Source organism: Oryctolagus cuniculus, chromosome 13 (genome assembly GCF_051225735.1).
Source record: "Oryctolagus cuniculus isolate XC-2025 breed Fujian yellow rabbit chromosome 13, ASM5122573v1, whole genome shotgun sequence".
NCBI classification, from domain to species: domain Eukaryota; kingdom Metazoa; phylum Chordata; class Mammalia; order Lagomorpha; family Leporidae; genus Oryctolagus; species Oryctolagus cuniculus.
This window is the reverse complement of record NC_142879.1, coordinates 14,148,269-14,163,690: the sequence shown is the minus strand read 5'-3', so window position 1 is coordinate 14,163,690 and position 15,422 is coordinate 14,148,269. Positions and strand designations below refer to the sequence as shown.

General features: G+C 46.5%; 1 protein-coding gene across 2 annotated transcripts; it reads right to left on the bottom strand.

Moving 5' to 3' along the window:
* Positions 1 to 2,262: 2,262 nt before the first annotated feature.
* Positions 2,263 to 7,075, bottom strand: C13H1orf53 (chromosome 13 C1orf53 homolog). Of its 2 annotated transcripts, none has more exons than XM_070055069.2 (3): positions 6,628 to 7,075; positions 3,740 to 3,841; positions 2,263 to 2,488 (listed from the first exon to the last, which is right to left on the bottom strand). In XM_070055069.2, the coding sequence occupies exons 1-3, from the start codon at positions 6,892 to 6,894 to the stop codon at positions 2,417 to 2,419; spliced, it is 441 nt and encodes a 146-aa protein (XP_069911170.1). In that variant the 5' UTR covers positions 6,895 to 7,075; the 3' UTR covers positions 2,263 to 2,416. The 2 variants fall into 2 exon arrangements, with proteins under 2 accessions (XP_069911170.1, XP_069911169.2); XM_070055068.2 differs by lacking the exon at positions 6,628 to 7,075 and adding an exon at positions 5,723 to 6,217.
* Positions 7,076 to 15,422: the final 8,347 nt, after the last annotated feature.

Sequence of the window (15,422 nt, the reverse complement as noted above, 5' to 3'; positions counted from 1 at the left end):
CGAGCGCGTGTGAGAGGGTCGCTGTGCCCAAACAAAGACCCATGCCCAGAGAGCGCCCCTGCATCCCAAGGCCCGCCGTTCCAACACAACCTATATGGGAGCTCTACGTTGTACTCGAAAATATAAAAGCCTTTCTCTTCTTTGCTTGGCATAACCAGTGGGGACAGGGCGGCTCCTGATGGGAGGCGAGTGTTAGCCGCGATCCACCTGCCGCGAGAAGGGCCCCTTCCTGGACCAGGCGTTGCTCCAGCGCTGTGCGAACCCGTCCCCACCCCCGCACCCCGGTAACGCGCTCAACAAGATCCCTACAGTTTCCGCTGGGATGCGCCGTTCGTGTTAGAAACAATCTAGAAATCTTTGGATTTATTGCACGCTGGGGGCAGAAGGGGTCTCCAGAAATCTTGAAAATGGAGCAGCACCAGAGGAGATTCAAATTGGGAAGTCTCAGAGTCCACGTGTGTGTGTGTGTGTGTGTGTGTGTGTACACAGCTCATAAGAAACCTGAATTGTTCCTTTACAACGCGCGAGGTCCCTTTATGTGGCCCTATTGCATTTCACGTGGGAGCACCTGCCCCACTGCCACCCCCGAAGCACGCCTGGCAAGCATCTCTCCTGCGGACTGCAGACCTCCGCTGCAGCTCCAGGCGCAGGAAAGAGCAAGAGCGCCCCCCAACCGCCTCCCCTCCAGCTCCCCATCCCCACCCCCACTGGCTCCTTTGCTGTGGCTGCCAGCAAGTTTTGAGGTTTTGCCAGGAGGAACCCGCAGCGTGCCACCTAAGGGTCCTGGACCGGCCGCCGCCACCGTATTCCTTTCTTGCTGAGCCAGTTCCCTACTGCAAGTGGTGCCCGGACAGGAGGAAAGACGCCTACCACGGGTCCTTTCCACCTGCCCCGGGCTTTCTGAAAACGCGGCCTCTTCAAACGAACTTCCTTTCCCCCTGCCTTTGTAGCTCCAGCAAGATGACTTCTGTTTCAGACCCAGCTTCCTTCTCTTCTCCCTCCTCCACCCACCAACCCACATCTGGTGGAAAACGCCCACCTGGCTGGCAGCTTCCTGACCCCAGGAAGAAAAGGAAACCGGCCCCCAGGAACCCCTGTGTCTTTCTGGAAAGACTCACTGCCTCCTGGTCACCGTGCTAATCCCCCTCTCCCACTCCCTTCCTCGGAATAATGTCTGAGTGGACAGTGCCTGGCCACAGACATTGCTGTTTTCCATTCAAGAATACTGTCAGGTCCTGTCAGGTGTCAGGACCCAGGGGCACCATGCTTACTGCGCTAGCACAGCTGGGGTACCAGAAAGCTAACAACTTTGGGAGACAATTCAATATTCGACATTAAACAACAACAAACCCCAAAACAAACAGAAATCACAATAAGGGGGAGATTTCAACCTTGTTGGGCTTTTCACTAGTTTCCCAGCTAAGGGCTTTTGTTTCGAATTGCACGAGGCAGAAGGCACCAGAACCTTTGGGGGCTTAAGCTCTCTAAGAGCTCATTCTGGCCTCAGGCAGGGTCCAAGGCGGCCCCCTGAGGTGCTTGGGGAAACTTCTGATCCCCCCCCCCAAAGAAAAACCGAGGTCAGATCCAGGCAAAGCTGGCCTTCTACTTTACTGCACAACTCCCCAGGGCTAGGAAAGGGCTTTCAGGGGCTGCTGTACCCCTGGTAGGGCAGAGAAGGTGTGGGAAGAACAGCCCCTGTGACTCCTGACTTTGGCCTGTAGACTGACACCCCAGGGTATCAGTACAGTGAATGGGAGGGCTGGAAAACTAGTATGTTAAAAGAGATTTGCTAGGGAAGTGACGAAAGACATAGGAATAGGACTGGGTGGGGGAGGGTAGAAAGGACAGGCACGGCCAGGCTTCTTCAGTGGCTGGCTGGAGCTCCAAGTCACGATGATGTCAAGTTTTTATTGAAAGGAACAGATGGAAGATGAGAGCATTTCTGGACACGGGATGGCACTCCTTGGGTACCCATCCGCTGCACAAGATAGCATTATATCAATCTCCTTAAAGCTCAAGATATAAATAAAATGAAGAATGCAGTCTTCTATCTGCCAGCCACCTTCCTTGGGTTGCTAATACTGGTGAGAAAACAGTAGGCGAACTGAGGCTAAGAAAAATCCAGAGCTACTAATGTCACCTGCTCGCTACTTTCATTTCATGGAGCAGTCATTATTTGCTTTCTCTAACATATGTGTCTGATAATGCAGCAAAGAGAAAGAAAAATAACTATCAATGTGTCACTTCAAAAACACACAAACATTTGTTAGCTTTTCATTTTATTGATGTTCTTTTAACGTAAGTATTTAAGTTTAAACTAGTGCTCAAATCCCAACAGCACAGAGAGTAAGTCTGGATCAGAGATTTATTATTATTTTTTAATACAGGTCCAACCGAACAGAGTATGAAGTTGTTCTCAAACATAAAAATATGAATTGAATTGCTTCTTTTTAGATGGATCTTTAACATTGACTTGACCATATGGACACTGTAGAAGAAATAAAACAAATTATTATTGAATTATTTAATAATCATCCTGCAAGAGTACACTTCTCATGAACAAAAGAGACTGTTAACAAGGTGATACAGATCATTTGATCTATCAGGCCCTGCAGACTTACAGGAGAATAATGGCAACCTCAGGCAAATGGTCCTAATTAAGGCCCACGAACCATTTCCTAAAAGCATCCTTCCAACTTTAAGAATTTTACTGTCAAAAATGCACTCCTAAAAAATCCTCAAGTCCTCAGTTGATGCAAAGGTCTTATACATTGGATTAAAAACAATGAATGGCAAGGGTAGCAATTTACCCATGCCAATAAGCTTTTTCAATAAGTTTTTCAATACTAGCTACAACTTAACGCAGTTAGTGTCTATTCTTTCATTATAAAGTAGGTCAGTTAAGGAAATAACTTAAGGAAATAACAACAAAACATACAAAGTGTTCTGTAAACAGAACTTATTACCTGGTTATAATCTTAACTTTATAACAATTTACCTTACTACCATGTCATTTAAAATAAAATAAAAATAGGGAAGAACACTTTGACATTTATGCTTTGCTCAAAAAAGGGAAGGAGTAAGTATGGTTCACCTTAATCAGTAAATATAGAAATTATCCATTGAAATAAACATTTTAGGAGCTATTCAGCACTAAATTTGGATCATTCAGGTTCACCATTATTTTAAACAGAAACCAGAAAAGGACCAGAGAGGGAGACAGGGTGAGAGAGGAGGAAGAGGGTGAGTGGGAAGAAAGGTCAGAGGGAGGAAGCAAAGGAAGCCAGGAAGGAGTGAAAGAAAGTATCATTTAAAGGAAACCTCTCTCTCAATCTAGGGCAAGTTTCTCTTCATTTGGCTAATAATGAAGGAAATGCTTTCTAGGATCCCCCTTGCAACATTCTAGATTTCTTTTCCTGCCCTCTCTCTGCATCTGCCTAGTGAGCACAACTTATTTTAAACCTCATGAAAAGTTTCCTTGCAATAAAGAGCTCCCATGAATTTCAAATCACAGTGTTTAAGGAACTGATGTTCTCAGTGAAACATTACAAAATTCCATTAACTTTAAAGGTCCTATGTTGGTACTAAGGACTTCATTGTCCTTGGCTAAAGTAGCTTGTGAAAAGTGCACTCCAGGTCTATTTCGCTTTTTTATTTGACTTGTTGTTCAAATAATAGGTATTTACGAAGTTTCAGAAGCACCGCAGACTGCGGCTGTAATGCGAGAATTGGTACTCACGTGTCTGCAGGCAGAGCCGCAGCACTCGCCCCTCTGCAAGTGGGCCAGCTGCGTGAGCACCACGTAGCCAGTAGCTGGATCCACGTAATTTAGCTGGCCAGCCTGAGGAGTAATAAAACAATTCATTAATCTCAATATTCATCATATCTCCTCACCATCATTTCTGCTCATAAAATACTGCAAAAAAACTTTTAAGCAATATCAAACTTCTTCCCAGCAATTTTAGTGGCGCTTGCAATTAAAGGCTGAATGCATTCTGACATTGTACACAATCCAACTTTATGTGGCTAAAGGAGAAAATATACAGTTTGAGAAAAATGAGAAGTTGATGGAAAAACAAGAACTCCCTTATACCCAATAACTATGTGCCACTGCTCTGATATTTTTCATTTGGTTTCTAGGTAACAAGCTTAATAACAGGTGATTTAAATGATTTTAAGAGCTTAAGAGGCTGAAAATGAACTTTCACTCAGAAGTTGCAGTTGTAATTTCAGTACTTAAAATATGTGGATAATGATTTAAACTTACAGAAAAGGTGCTAATCAAAACCAACCGTCCTTATAGAAAAGTATTACCTTTGCTATTATTGAACACTTTTCTTTACTTTCATGATGTGTTACTCCATTGCACGTTTTACAATATGTCCCTTTTTTGGGAGGGGGGAATGTTCTATTTTTAAGAGAAAAAAAGTATTGTTTCAACATACTAAGGCTCACTGCTTTCACGGGGCTGATCAAAAGCAACCTTTATTGTATGTTTTGAAACGCCAAGGAAGCATACTGTACCTACATCGAACAGGGCACACACACAAAGCATCCCAAGTACGATGGGTGAAGGTGCAGGGGATCAAGTCTCTCCTGAGGATCTGGGTCATTTGGGTGATACTACTCCGACTCGAGTTTGCAGCAGAAACTCCTCATGCACTTTTTATGTAACCCTTTTACAAGGCAGAAACGCCTTTTCTTGCAGAAAGCCTTTTCATCAAAACACCCGCGAAACTGGCCTGTCTTCTTGCATGATTTTTGTGTGAGTCCACATTTTTCAGCATCTTATTTAATAGATGAATATTGTACCCTGGTTGAAGTTTCATGAATAAAGGATGGAGCAAAAGGACACATGAAGTTTATGTCTAGGTTCCCTGCAAGACTTCCCAGCAAAGCTGGACTTGACATCACAGAAACCCAACCAGCCATGCCGCCGTCTAAGGAGAGACCTGCGGGATATTCCGCGAATCTGGGCTCACTAAACGCCACTTCAGAATGATGTAGTGTTGGTTAGAATTCACTTCTTCACTTACAAAGCCTGTGTTTCGATACTCAGAAGAGAACACAAACAAACACACCAGGCACTCAGTCTTCTCTTCACTTGTCATTGCTCTGGGCGGCTGGTGAGGGCACTTACCAGGCTACCCCACGCCTCTGCGCCTGCGCTCTGCTTTCCAGGCGCCTCTGAGCTTGCCGGTGCCGACACAAACTTAATTTGCCCCCAAATAAAGGAGCCTGGCGGGCGGTGGCAACAGAGGGGCAGTGACGGTTTGGGGGGAAGGCCGGGGCCATCTGCCCTGAGGCCGGACAGTCACTGAACCCAGGACACTGACATGTGGAGTCAGGAAAAATCCCCTTCCCCTGCTTGGCTGAGAAACCTTGACCCGTCCCTGGTGTGTGAAGAGAACCGTCTGGCTCATCTCCACCATAATTGTTCGAAGTATGGAGACAGACCACACACGTGATTTTTGAAAAGAAGAGTATAACCAGGAACCATCAGAAGCTGCCAGTCTCTGCTTGACCAATCGCCCTTCAGTCTCAACTCCTGAATGAGCCCACAGGGGTTCTCGGCCTACTAACGAGGCAAGAAAGTCAACTTGAGGCGCCGGCCACGGCTTCCTCTTCCCTCCCCCTAATATTTTCTTATTTGAAAGGCAAAGTGACTGAGAGAGGGAGGCGCGCGCACACACACACACACACACACAGAGCGCTCTTCCACCTGCAGATGCACTCCCCAAACAGGACCAGAACCAGGGCTGGGCCAAGCCGGGAACTCCACCCGGGTCTCCCACGCAGGCGGCAGGGGCACAAGTATTTGAGCCATTTTCCGCGGCTTCCCCGCGCGCATCAGCAGGTAGTCGGGCCGGAAGCGGAGCAGCGGGACTCCAGGTGCACTCCTGGCAGGCAGGGACTGAACGGCGGGCCGGCTCGCTCCACAGCGGGAACACCCGCCCTGTGCAGAACCGCTCACCACGCGCGCACACCGCGCGCCCGACGCTCCACGCACTGCTCCACGCACTGCTTCCCTACGTCTGTCAGACAACTCCTTCGGGCGCACCATCGCTTGTAAAGGTTGACGGAAACATAAACACGCACGCAGTCTGAGGTGTCAGGGGCTGGGAAGGGAGGTAGGTTTAGATATCGTATTGGTGCCTAAGGAGCAGCCCCCGGGGCAGCAGTAAAAATTTAAAAAAAAAATTTTTTTTTTTTAATCATTGGCTGGTGCACTGTTCAAGTGCTAATGCAAACACAACGTATTTTTCTTGCGACTTCCCAATTCTTCCACCTTCTCCTCCATCGATTCCTGAACGCCCGGTTCCCTCGCGCCAGGCGCGCGCACTCGGACTCGCGCGCGAGAGCGCGCGCGCGCAGAGGGGTGGCGGCGCCGGGGTGGGTCCCACGCGGAGGCGCGACGCCGCTCGGAACCGGAGCGGCGCTCGCAGGCCGGGCAGCACCCTGCAGGGCCTTTGTCCTGGGACGCGGAGCCGAGGCCGGGCTTCCGGCAAACGCCGGGAGCTGGAGGCGCGCACGCGCGCGTGCCGGGAGCCTGAGGCGGGGCGCGCGGGCGCGGGGCGCGGGGCGGAGCGGGCGGGGAGGGTGGGGGTCGGGTGCGGGGACTCTCACCGCGCACGCGGCCGCGTGCAGCTCCGCGATCCGCCGCTCCGCCGCCGTTAACTCGCCGGCCGCCGGGCGCCTCTGGGCCGTCTCCGGCCTGCCCTGTGAGTCGGCTGCAGCGGCGCCGCCGCGGTCTCCCTCGGCCGCGGAGCAGAGAGTTAAACCGCGCGACAGCCGGGACCCCGCTTCCACCCGGAGAGGTCCGGGCGGCGGGGCTGCGGGCCGCGGCCGGCCGAGCGCGGCGCCCGCCAGCGCGCGGGCCTGCCGGTTCGCCATGGCCGCCGCCGGCCCGTGGGAGGCGGAGCACCGGGAAACGGCGGCCGCGGGCCTGGGCGCGGCGTGCGGGGCTCGGGCCGCGGGCCGGCGGGCACCAGGGTCTCGCGGCCGCGAGAAAGGGGGCTTCGCGGGCAGCTGGTGGGGCTCCGGACGCCGCGCCCTTCCCCCGTCTCTGGACCTGAATCTGTTTCGCTTTCTTCTGAGGGGGAAATGTGTACTTTTTCCCTCTTGTCAAGACTAGATTTGAGATCCTGTAGCCTAGTCGCCACGACTTTAAGATCTTAGTGACCAAAATCCACCGTAGGCCCGCGCAGTTGCATTTCACAGCGGGCTCGGAGAAAGTGGGAAGCGGAGCCTTCGTGGCTTAGTTCTCTGGGCCACCCCAGTCCGGGGCCGAGGAAGGAAAATCTCACACGGGATAAGCAAAGGTGCCGTGTTCATCTTGCTGGATATTTGCAAAAATCCAAACTCAAAGTATATTTCCTGTGTGAAAGATGAAAGTTACCCTGGTGCAACCACAAAATTGACTTTGAGAAAATTAGCACAAGCCCAGGAGGTAATTTCAGGTGTTAGAATTAAATTAGCACTGCTGCCACTCCCTACCCCCAGCCTGGGGTTCGAGAAAAGGGGAGTTGGTCGGGGGCGTGGAGTAGCGGCTGGGACCTGGGCCTGCGGTCCCCGCTGCTCCACTTCTGATGCAGCTCCCCGCTAGTGGCCTCGGAAAAGCTGCAGAAGATGACCCAAGTCTTTGGGCCCCTGCCACGCATCTGGGAGGCCCCAGTAGGCCTGGATCAGTCCTGGCTGGTGCAGCCAGCCACCCGGGGGGGTGAAGCAGCAGATGGAAGATCTCGTTCCCTAGCTGCCTCTCTCTGTGACTCTGACTTTCAATAAGTATTTCTTAAAATTTTTACAAATGCAAGAGTTGAAGAGTAGCAGTTCTGTCCGTGCTCCTCACTGCTGAGGAGTGAGGGCAAGCGTTGATCCTTGAGGGCAGAAGTGAGCTCTTCAGTTGTACATAAGAGTGACTACCTGACCTTAGACCATCACCCTCTTCATTTAACATGCAACCCTGTGTTCCTGTTGAGCTTCTTAGAAGGAGCTGATTGAAACGAATTTACCGGTCTGTGATCAATCTCAGTGAATTAGAACTTGGAATCCTATTTTACAAATCTGTTTACTTTGTGTTGGAATAATGAATTAGTTGGGATCTGTAGATTGTTCAGAGATCTGAGAGAAGAATTTATAACCTGGAAGGCTAAGGAGACGCTAGGGAAATCTATGGAAGGATGGCACCAGACTTGAATCCCAAAACATGAGCAAGTACAATTAGAATTCAGGGCGCGTGCTGTGGTGTAGTGGGTGAAGCCACTGCTTGCAGTGCTGGCATCCTGTATGGGCATCGGATAGAATCCTGGCTGTTTTACTTCTGATCCAGCTCTCTGCTACTGCAAAAGCAGTAGAAAATGGCCAAGTCCTTGGGCCCCTGCATCCATGTGGGAGACCCAGAAGAAGCTTCTGGCTTCCGATTGGATCAGCCCAGCTCTGGCTGTTGTGGCCATTTTGGGAGTGAACCAGTGGATGGGAGACTTTCTCTCTCTTTGACTCTGTGACTTTGTCTTTTAAATAAATAAAATAAATTTTAAAAAAAGTTCACCAGGAGTAAGGTTCATTTGCCCCCCACCCTCCATCAAAATCTCAAAGAAGTTTAGAAGTTTAAATTTATTTAAACTTAAATTTTAATTTAATAATTTAAACTTTATCTAAATTTAAATGCATTGTTTTTAAAATTGAGGATTAGGACCTACTAATTGGCCATGACATTGATACTAAGAGTGTGAACAGCATTTTACAGAAATGAAATAGGACAAACATAAATATAAAATAAGTATATAGACAACTAGTATGAATATGTTTTTGAAAAGCTTATATTTGTCTACTTGAAAGAGTGAGAGAGGGAGAGACAGAGAGAGAGAGAGAGATTGAGATCGCCATCAGCTAGTTCACTCCCCAAATGTCGATAACAGCCAGGGCTGAGTTAGGCTAAGCCAGCAGCCTAGGATTCCATCTGGGTCTCCACTATTGGCAGGGATCAAGCAGCCGAGTCACCATGTGCTGCCTCCCCAGGTGCATGGCTGGAAGCTGGATTAGAAGTGTGCAGCAGTGGGACTGGAGCCAGCACTGACGTGAGATGTGGGCATCCTAAATGGTAGCTTAACCTGCTGTGCCCCCAAAGTGTTTCTTTGATCTTAACAATTATTTGTGCATTAGCTTTTTAAATGCAGTCTCTGTCTCTGTCTTTCTCTGGCCCTATTTTCCCCTGCAGACTATAAAGCAGATAACAGGGAACTTCTCATTTTCTCATGTGCACCTCCAGTGCCCATTCTGTACTTCTGCACATAGTATTGTGGTACATAATAAATAATGAATTTTCAGAAGGGTACATGAATCAGTGATTCTTCATTCTCAAACACATACTCCTAATTACCAGTTAAAATACCATATGAAAATTTGAAATTAATTTTCAATACAGGATATATTAATTATTGCAAATAATTTTTAGAATCTAAGTGAAAAGATACTAAATCTGAAATCTTGAGTTAATAAATAATGGTGGGCTCTTTTTACTGCCAAACAAGACAGATGCATGCATTATCAAATGATCTGATCCTAGCCCTGGCCGTGCTGCCTCTAACTGACTTTACGTGGTATCTTGTAATGAATTATGAATATATTGAGCTGTAAGTGGACAGATTAGTGCTGGAGCCACTGAGCTATCAACAGACTTTTTTGTTCATGAACTGCCTATGTTATACGGTTCCTTTTGGACTCTGTATTTGATGTTTTTCAAATCACTGAATGGTGTGTTATGACACGCCATGCTCCACGTAGAATGCATTTTCACTCTCAATTCTTATGATTGAGAGCAAGTGTTACATGCCCCTAAGGTTGCCTATAGGGAATCTTTGTTTCATTTAATCGGACATCCAATAGCATACTTTGTTTCACAGAGCTGGTCTTAAAAAATTCTTTTGGGAATTTTAGCCATTCTATTTGCAAGCCCAGCAAATCTCTGCTGACTTCACAGTGGATGCCACTCCACCAGTGTTACAGGCCAACCGGGCTGCTGTGTGTGGCTCTTATCTTTCCGTTTTGTTTGTGTTGTCTCGGACAAGTGTGGAAGGGCTCTGTAACCTGTAGTGATCTGCCGTGTCAACTCCTCGTCCACTCTGAAGCATTCTTTAATGAATCCTAGGCTGGCTTCAACCCCCACTGCCAATTTAAAGTGTCAGGGATGACTTCATTGCTAAATCCAGTGCGCTTGTGCAGTACTTACCAGACTAAAGCTCTGTGCTGCTGTTAAAGTGGTTGATGATCTGCCCTCAGAGCTATGCCCTGGCAGAGTTACAGAAAGAGAGAAATAACCTTCCATCTGCTGGTTCACTCAGCGAATGGGCTGCAATGGCCAGAGTGGGGCTGATGGGAAACACTTGGGCCATCCTTCACTGCCTTCCCAGGCACATTAGCAGGGAGCTGGATTAGAAGTGGAGCAGCTGGGACTCAAACCAGGGCCCATACAGTGTGCTGGCATTGCAGGAGGTGGATTTACCTACCATGCCACAGTGCCAGCTGCAAATTCCAAATTCTTAATATTTCACTTGTTATCTTTATGATTATTCTTTTTCAAACTTCTTGAAGGGCTTCTCTTTCTAGTTTCTTAGATGTTAATTTTCCTCAGAGTTCTGCAGTCCTCAACACACTGCTCTTACTGTACAAATACTTCCCTGAGTAGCTTTTTCCATCCTCAGGTTTTCAGTCTATTACCATATGCTGTTGACTCCCAGAACTCTGCTTCAAGGTCAAAGCTTGTGAGAGAAACACATGCATCTACCTGTCTGCCAGATACCTATCCACCTGCTTGCTGGACAAACACATGCTAAATTGCCCCAAACTGGTCATGGCTGGATCATTACCTTGTAAATCTTCCTTTTCCATATAATGTCTGTTTTAGAGACACATTTGCCCAACCATTCCTCTAATCCAAGATCTTGGAGTGATCTTGAACTCTTTCTATGTCTTCCCACTAGACCATAAACAGGTTTACTTGTAGATGAAATATCAACATTTTTAAAAGATTTATTTATTTATTTATTTGAAAGAGTTACACAGAGAGAAGGAGAGGCAGAAGAGAAAGAGAGATCTTTCATCCACTGGTTAACTCCTCAATTGGCCACAATGGCTGGAGCTGTGCTGATCTGAAGCCAGGAGCCAGGAGCTTCTGCTGGGTCTCCCACGCAGGTGCAGGGGCCCAAGGACTTGGGCCATCTTCCACTGCTTTCCCAGGCCATAGCAGAGAGCTGGATGGGAAGTGCAGCAGCCGGGACTTGAACCGGAGCCTATATGGGGTGCTGGCACTGCAGGTGGTGGCTTTACCCGTTTACACCACAGCACCGGTCCCCCAAATATCAAATTTGTAAAAATTGCCTCAAATTGGTCCTCTCTTTTTGCTTCTGGTGTTCTAGTCCAGTTCATTGTCCTTTCTCTATCCCACCCCCACTAGAGCCATAGCAGAATGGTCTGGTAATATAAATACTAGATGGTGAGGATCTACTAAGGACCCTCTACTAGGGCTCGGGATTTATTGTTCATGCTGTGCACATGCTGCTTGTTCTGACAGACAATATCCGGCTGCGTCTCCACCTCAACCATCAGGCCCATTTCCTAGAGTGGTAGAGCAGCCTCAGCCCCCGCGTCACCTCCTCTCGGGAGCTTTGCCTGACAGCTTACTAGGCTCACTGTTCTCATCTCCTCTGCAGGCTGGACTGGTCACACCTCCTCGGAGCTCCCCCCATACCCGCAGCATGACTACATCTGCACTTTCCTATTGTATAATTTTACAGTTACAGCTTTTTTCATTCCTGCTAGACTCTGAGGTCTATAAGGATAAAAATTGACTTGCTTATCCTTGTATCTCCATAGCACAATTGCAAAGGAAATGCTAAAAACATTTTTTAAAGCTCATTCAAATGGACAAATGAATAATGGTAGCAAAATTCCACATCTGAGTTATGTAGTAAAGAAATAACACAAATGTATTTTCTTCTGATATTTTATGGTTCAAAAGCAATATTGAGTTTTACCAATGCATCAGTTCTCAGGCTATTGTTCTGAGACACAGCGTACTAAGATAACAAGGTAATTGTGATTTTATTTGGCAATCTATTTAGTAAGTTCCCCCCAAACAGTGATTGAATTAATGGTAGGTACAGGGTATGGGCTACAAGCCAAATGAAGCAAGTATATGTTGACAGTGAAGTGCAGCCCTGTTAACCCTGAACAATCATTCCAATTATGAACTACATGCACACAATCGCTGTCACATAAAATATCTAGGCTAATTGCTTCCAGCCCTTTTGTTATGCAAGTAACTAGATATGAAACACACTCTTGTGTATATTCAGTATTAACAATGCAGTCTCCAGAAAGAAATAGCAAGAATTTTTACATTGTTAAAATAAATGGATCAATATTGTGCTTTTAAAGCTGTATGGGTAGCCACTGTTTTTGTAGGACTGCCCACATACCAACACATTTGTAACAAGGATCTTGGTTAAGGCCATAAATACAACATACAAATCAGAATGTTGTTCGCCGCACTCTTGATGGTGCTGGGAAAAAGCATGTCCACTGTTCCATGACTAGAATGAAAGGCACGCTGAGTTTTAGGTCAAGTATCCATGACATTGACATGTTTGACTAGTCTACTGAGTATGATGCATGTTAATATCTTCCCAGTGGTGGGCAGGAGTGATATGCCTCAGTGATCAACACAGCACGCACAGCCCCTTTAGGTTTTCTACAGGTGTAAAATTGATGCTTCTTTGAAATCCCACACAATGTGATTCTTCTATGTGCAGTTACATTGTGCTAGTGCTGTGTGAGTTGTATAATTCTGTAAGGATGTCATCAACAGTTCTGTCTGATGACGCTTTTGATAACACATTTCAGACAGCCTTGTTGGGAGCTAAATTTGCATTACATAATGAGACTAAGAGTAACAGAACAATCAAAGGTTTGTACTTGATTAAGCACTGAAAAGTATAAATGCTATGCACACATGGTGATTTCTGCAATGGGTAGTGATACCTCGGGGACATGGTTGTGTAACTCATCTACCGGTCTTAATTCCAGGAAAGCAGGAACATGTTTGCTCCCTCTACCATTTCATCCTACTGTTAAGAACTGTGACTGCCCCACAACATGGTAAATGAATGAATTCTGGAGTGGTAGCCTGCCAGGTGAGAAGAACACTGGATTTGAATGCATGAAGTCCTGGAATCCAATCTTAACCTGTCCACTTTCAGATTCTGTGACACTAAGATATTTAAACTTTCTAAGTCTGGGTTTCCTCTTCTGTGGAATGTGAGTAACCTCAGAGCTTAATCATTATGAAGGCTAAATGGACATTGTATACAAAACATGTATCATGGTACCTGGCACATACCAGAAGTGTTGTTATTAGTGAACTGGGAGGCCATTTTTAATATGTTTGTATGTTAGCTCCCAGCTGCTGATAGTTCCGTTCTTCTCACCGTCAATCCTTCAGGGCAGAAGGCTTAGCTTGTTGGATTGTGACTAATTTTATTGGTAAATGACAAAAAACTTGCTGTATGTGTCCACAATTAATGTGTTTTCCTTTACTTAAAACTGAAGTTTTTATACAGTAAGTCAAAATTATAGTTTAAGATTTCAAGATGTCACTGATCATGTTTCCAAAGCAACTTGACTGTAAGAATTGAAATTACATACTCATTGAGTAGCTATAAATAGTTACAGACAGTAAGTAATAAAAGGTATTTAGAATAGGGAGATTATATATATATATATATATATTTAAGATTTATTTTATTTATTTGAAAGACAGAGTTACAGAGAGGTCTTCCATCCGCTGATTCACTCCCCAGATGGCTGCAATGGCCAGAGCTGTGCAGGTCCAAGGCCAGGAGCCAGGAGCTTCTTCCAGGTCTCCCACATGGGTGCAGGGGTTCAAGGACTTGGGCCATCTTCTACTGCTTTCCCAGGCCATAGCAGAGAGCTGGATTGGAAGAGGAGCAGCTATGACTAGAACCGGTGCCCATATGGGATGCCGGCGCTTCAGGCCAGGGCTTTAACCCACTGCGCCACAGGGCCAGCCGCGGGAGATATATTTTGTAAATTTCTTGGTGAGGAAAAATTTTATAACAGAATCAAAGTTTGAACTGAGAATGAATAATATAAAGAATACTGATAAAGAATTTTTATAACTTTGAAAAGAGCTATGAATTGGAAACCTTGTTTTAAGTAGGAGGAATATTTGAAAATAAATTTTGTGGTTAGTATGATTTTTTTTTGACAGGCAGAGTGGACAGTGAGAGAGAGAGACAGAGAGAAAGGTCTTCCTTTGCCGTTGGTTCACCCTCCAATGACCGCTGCGACTAGGGCACCACTCTGATCCGAAGGCAGGAGCCAGGTGCTTCTCCTGGTCTCCCATGCAGGCGCAGGGCCCAAGGACTTGGGCCATCCTCCACTGTCTTCCCCGGGCCACAGCAGAGAGCTGGACTGGAAGAGGGGCAACCGGGACAGAATCTGGCACCCTGACCTGGACTAGAACCCTGTGTGCTGGCGCCGCAGGCAGAGGATTAACCTATTGAGCCGCGGCACCAGCCAGTATGATTTTTCAATACAAGTGACAGCAAATACCAATTCCATTGCCTTAACACAATCTTTTAAAAGTTTTTACATTTACTTATTTTCATTTCACTTGTAAGGCAGAGGGAGAGTGGGGGGCAGAGAGAGAGAGAGAATCTTCCATTTGCTACTTCACTCCCCAAATTCTCACAGCAGCCAGGGCTGAGTCAGGCTGAAACCAGGAACCTGGAACTCTATCTGGGTCTCCCACCTGGGCAGCAGGAACTCACATATTTGAGCCATCATCTGCCTCCTTCTAGGGTGCTCATTATCAGGAAGCTGGATTGGAAATGGAGTAGCTGGGACTTGAAGTAGGCACTTCCAATCCCCACCTTAGATTATCCTATATTTGAGATTTCTATGGGCTATCGTTTAAATGTGTGTGTCCTTCCAAAATTCATGTGTTAAAATTTAATCAACAAGGCGATGATATGAAAAGGTAGGGCCCCTGGGAGGACTCCACTCTCATTCACGGGATTAGGTCCCTTCTTCTTCAGCCATTTGAAGATAAAATGTTCAACTCTTGCACCATGAGGGTGCAGCAAGAATGCACCGTCTTGGAGCAGAAAGCAGCCCTCATCAGACACAATCAGCTGGTGCCTTCATATTGACTTCTCAGCCTCTAGAACTGTGAAAAATAAATGTCTGTTCTTTATATATTACTCAGTCTCAGGTAAAATAAAAGTAAATGCCTGTTCTAGCAGCAGAAAAAACTAAGACACTCTGCATGCCCTTATATATTCACTATGTATACATGTATTTCTCAATAATATATGGTGTCTTACGTTAAAAACAGTAACATG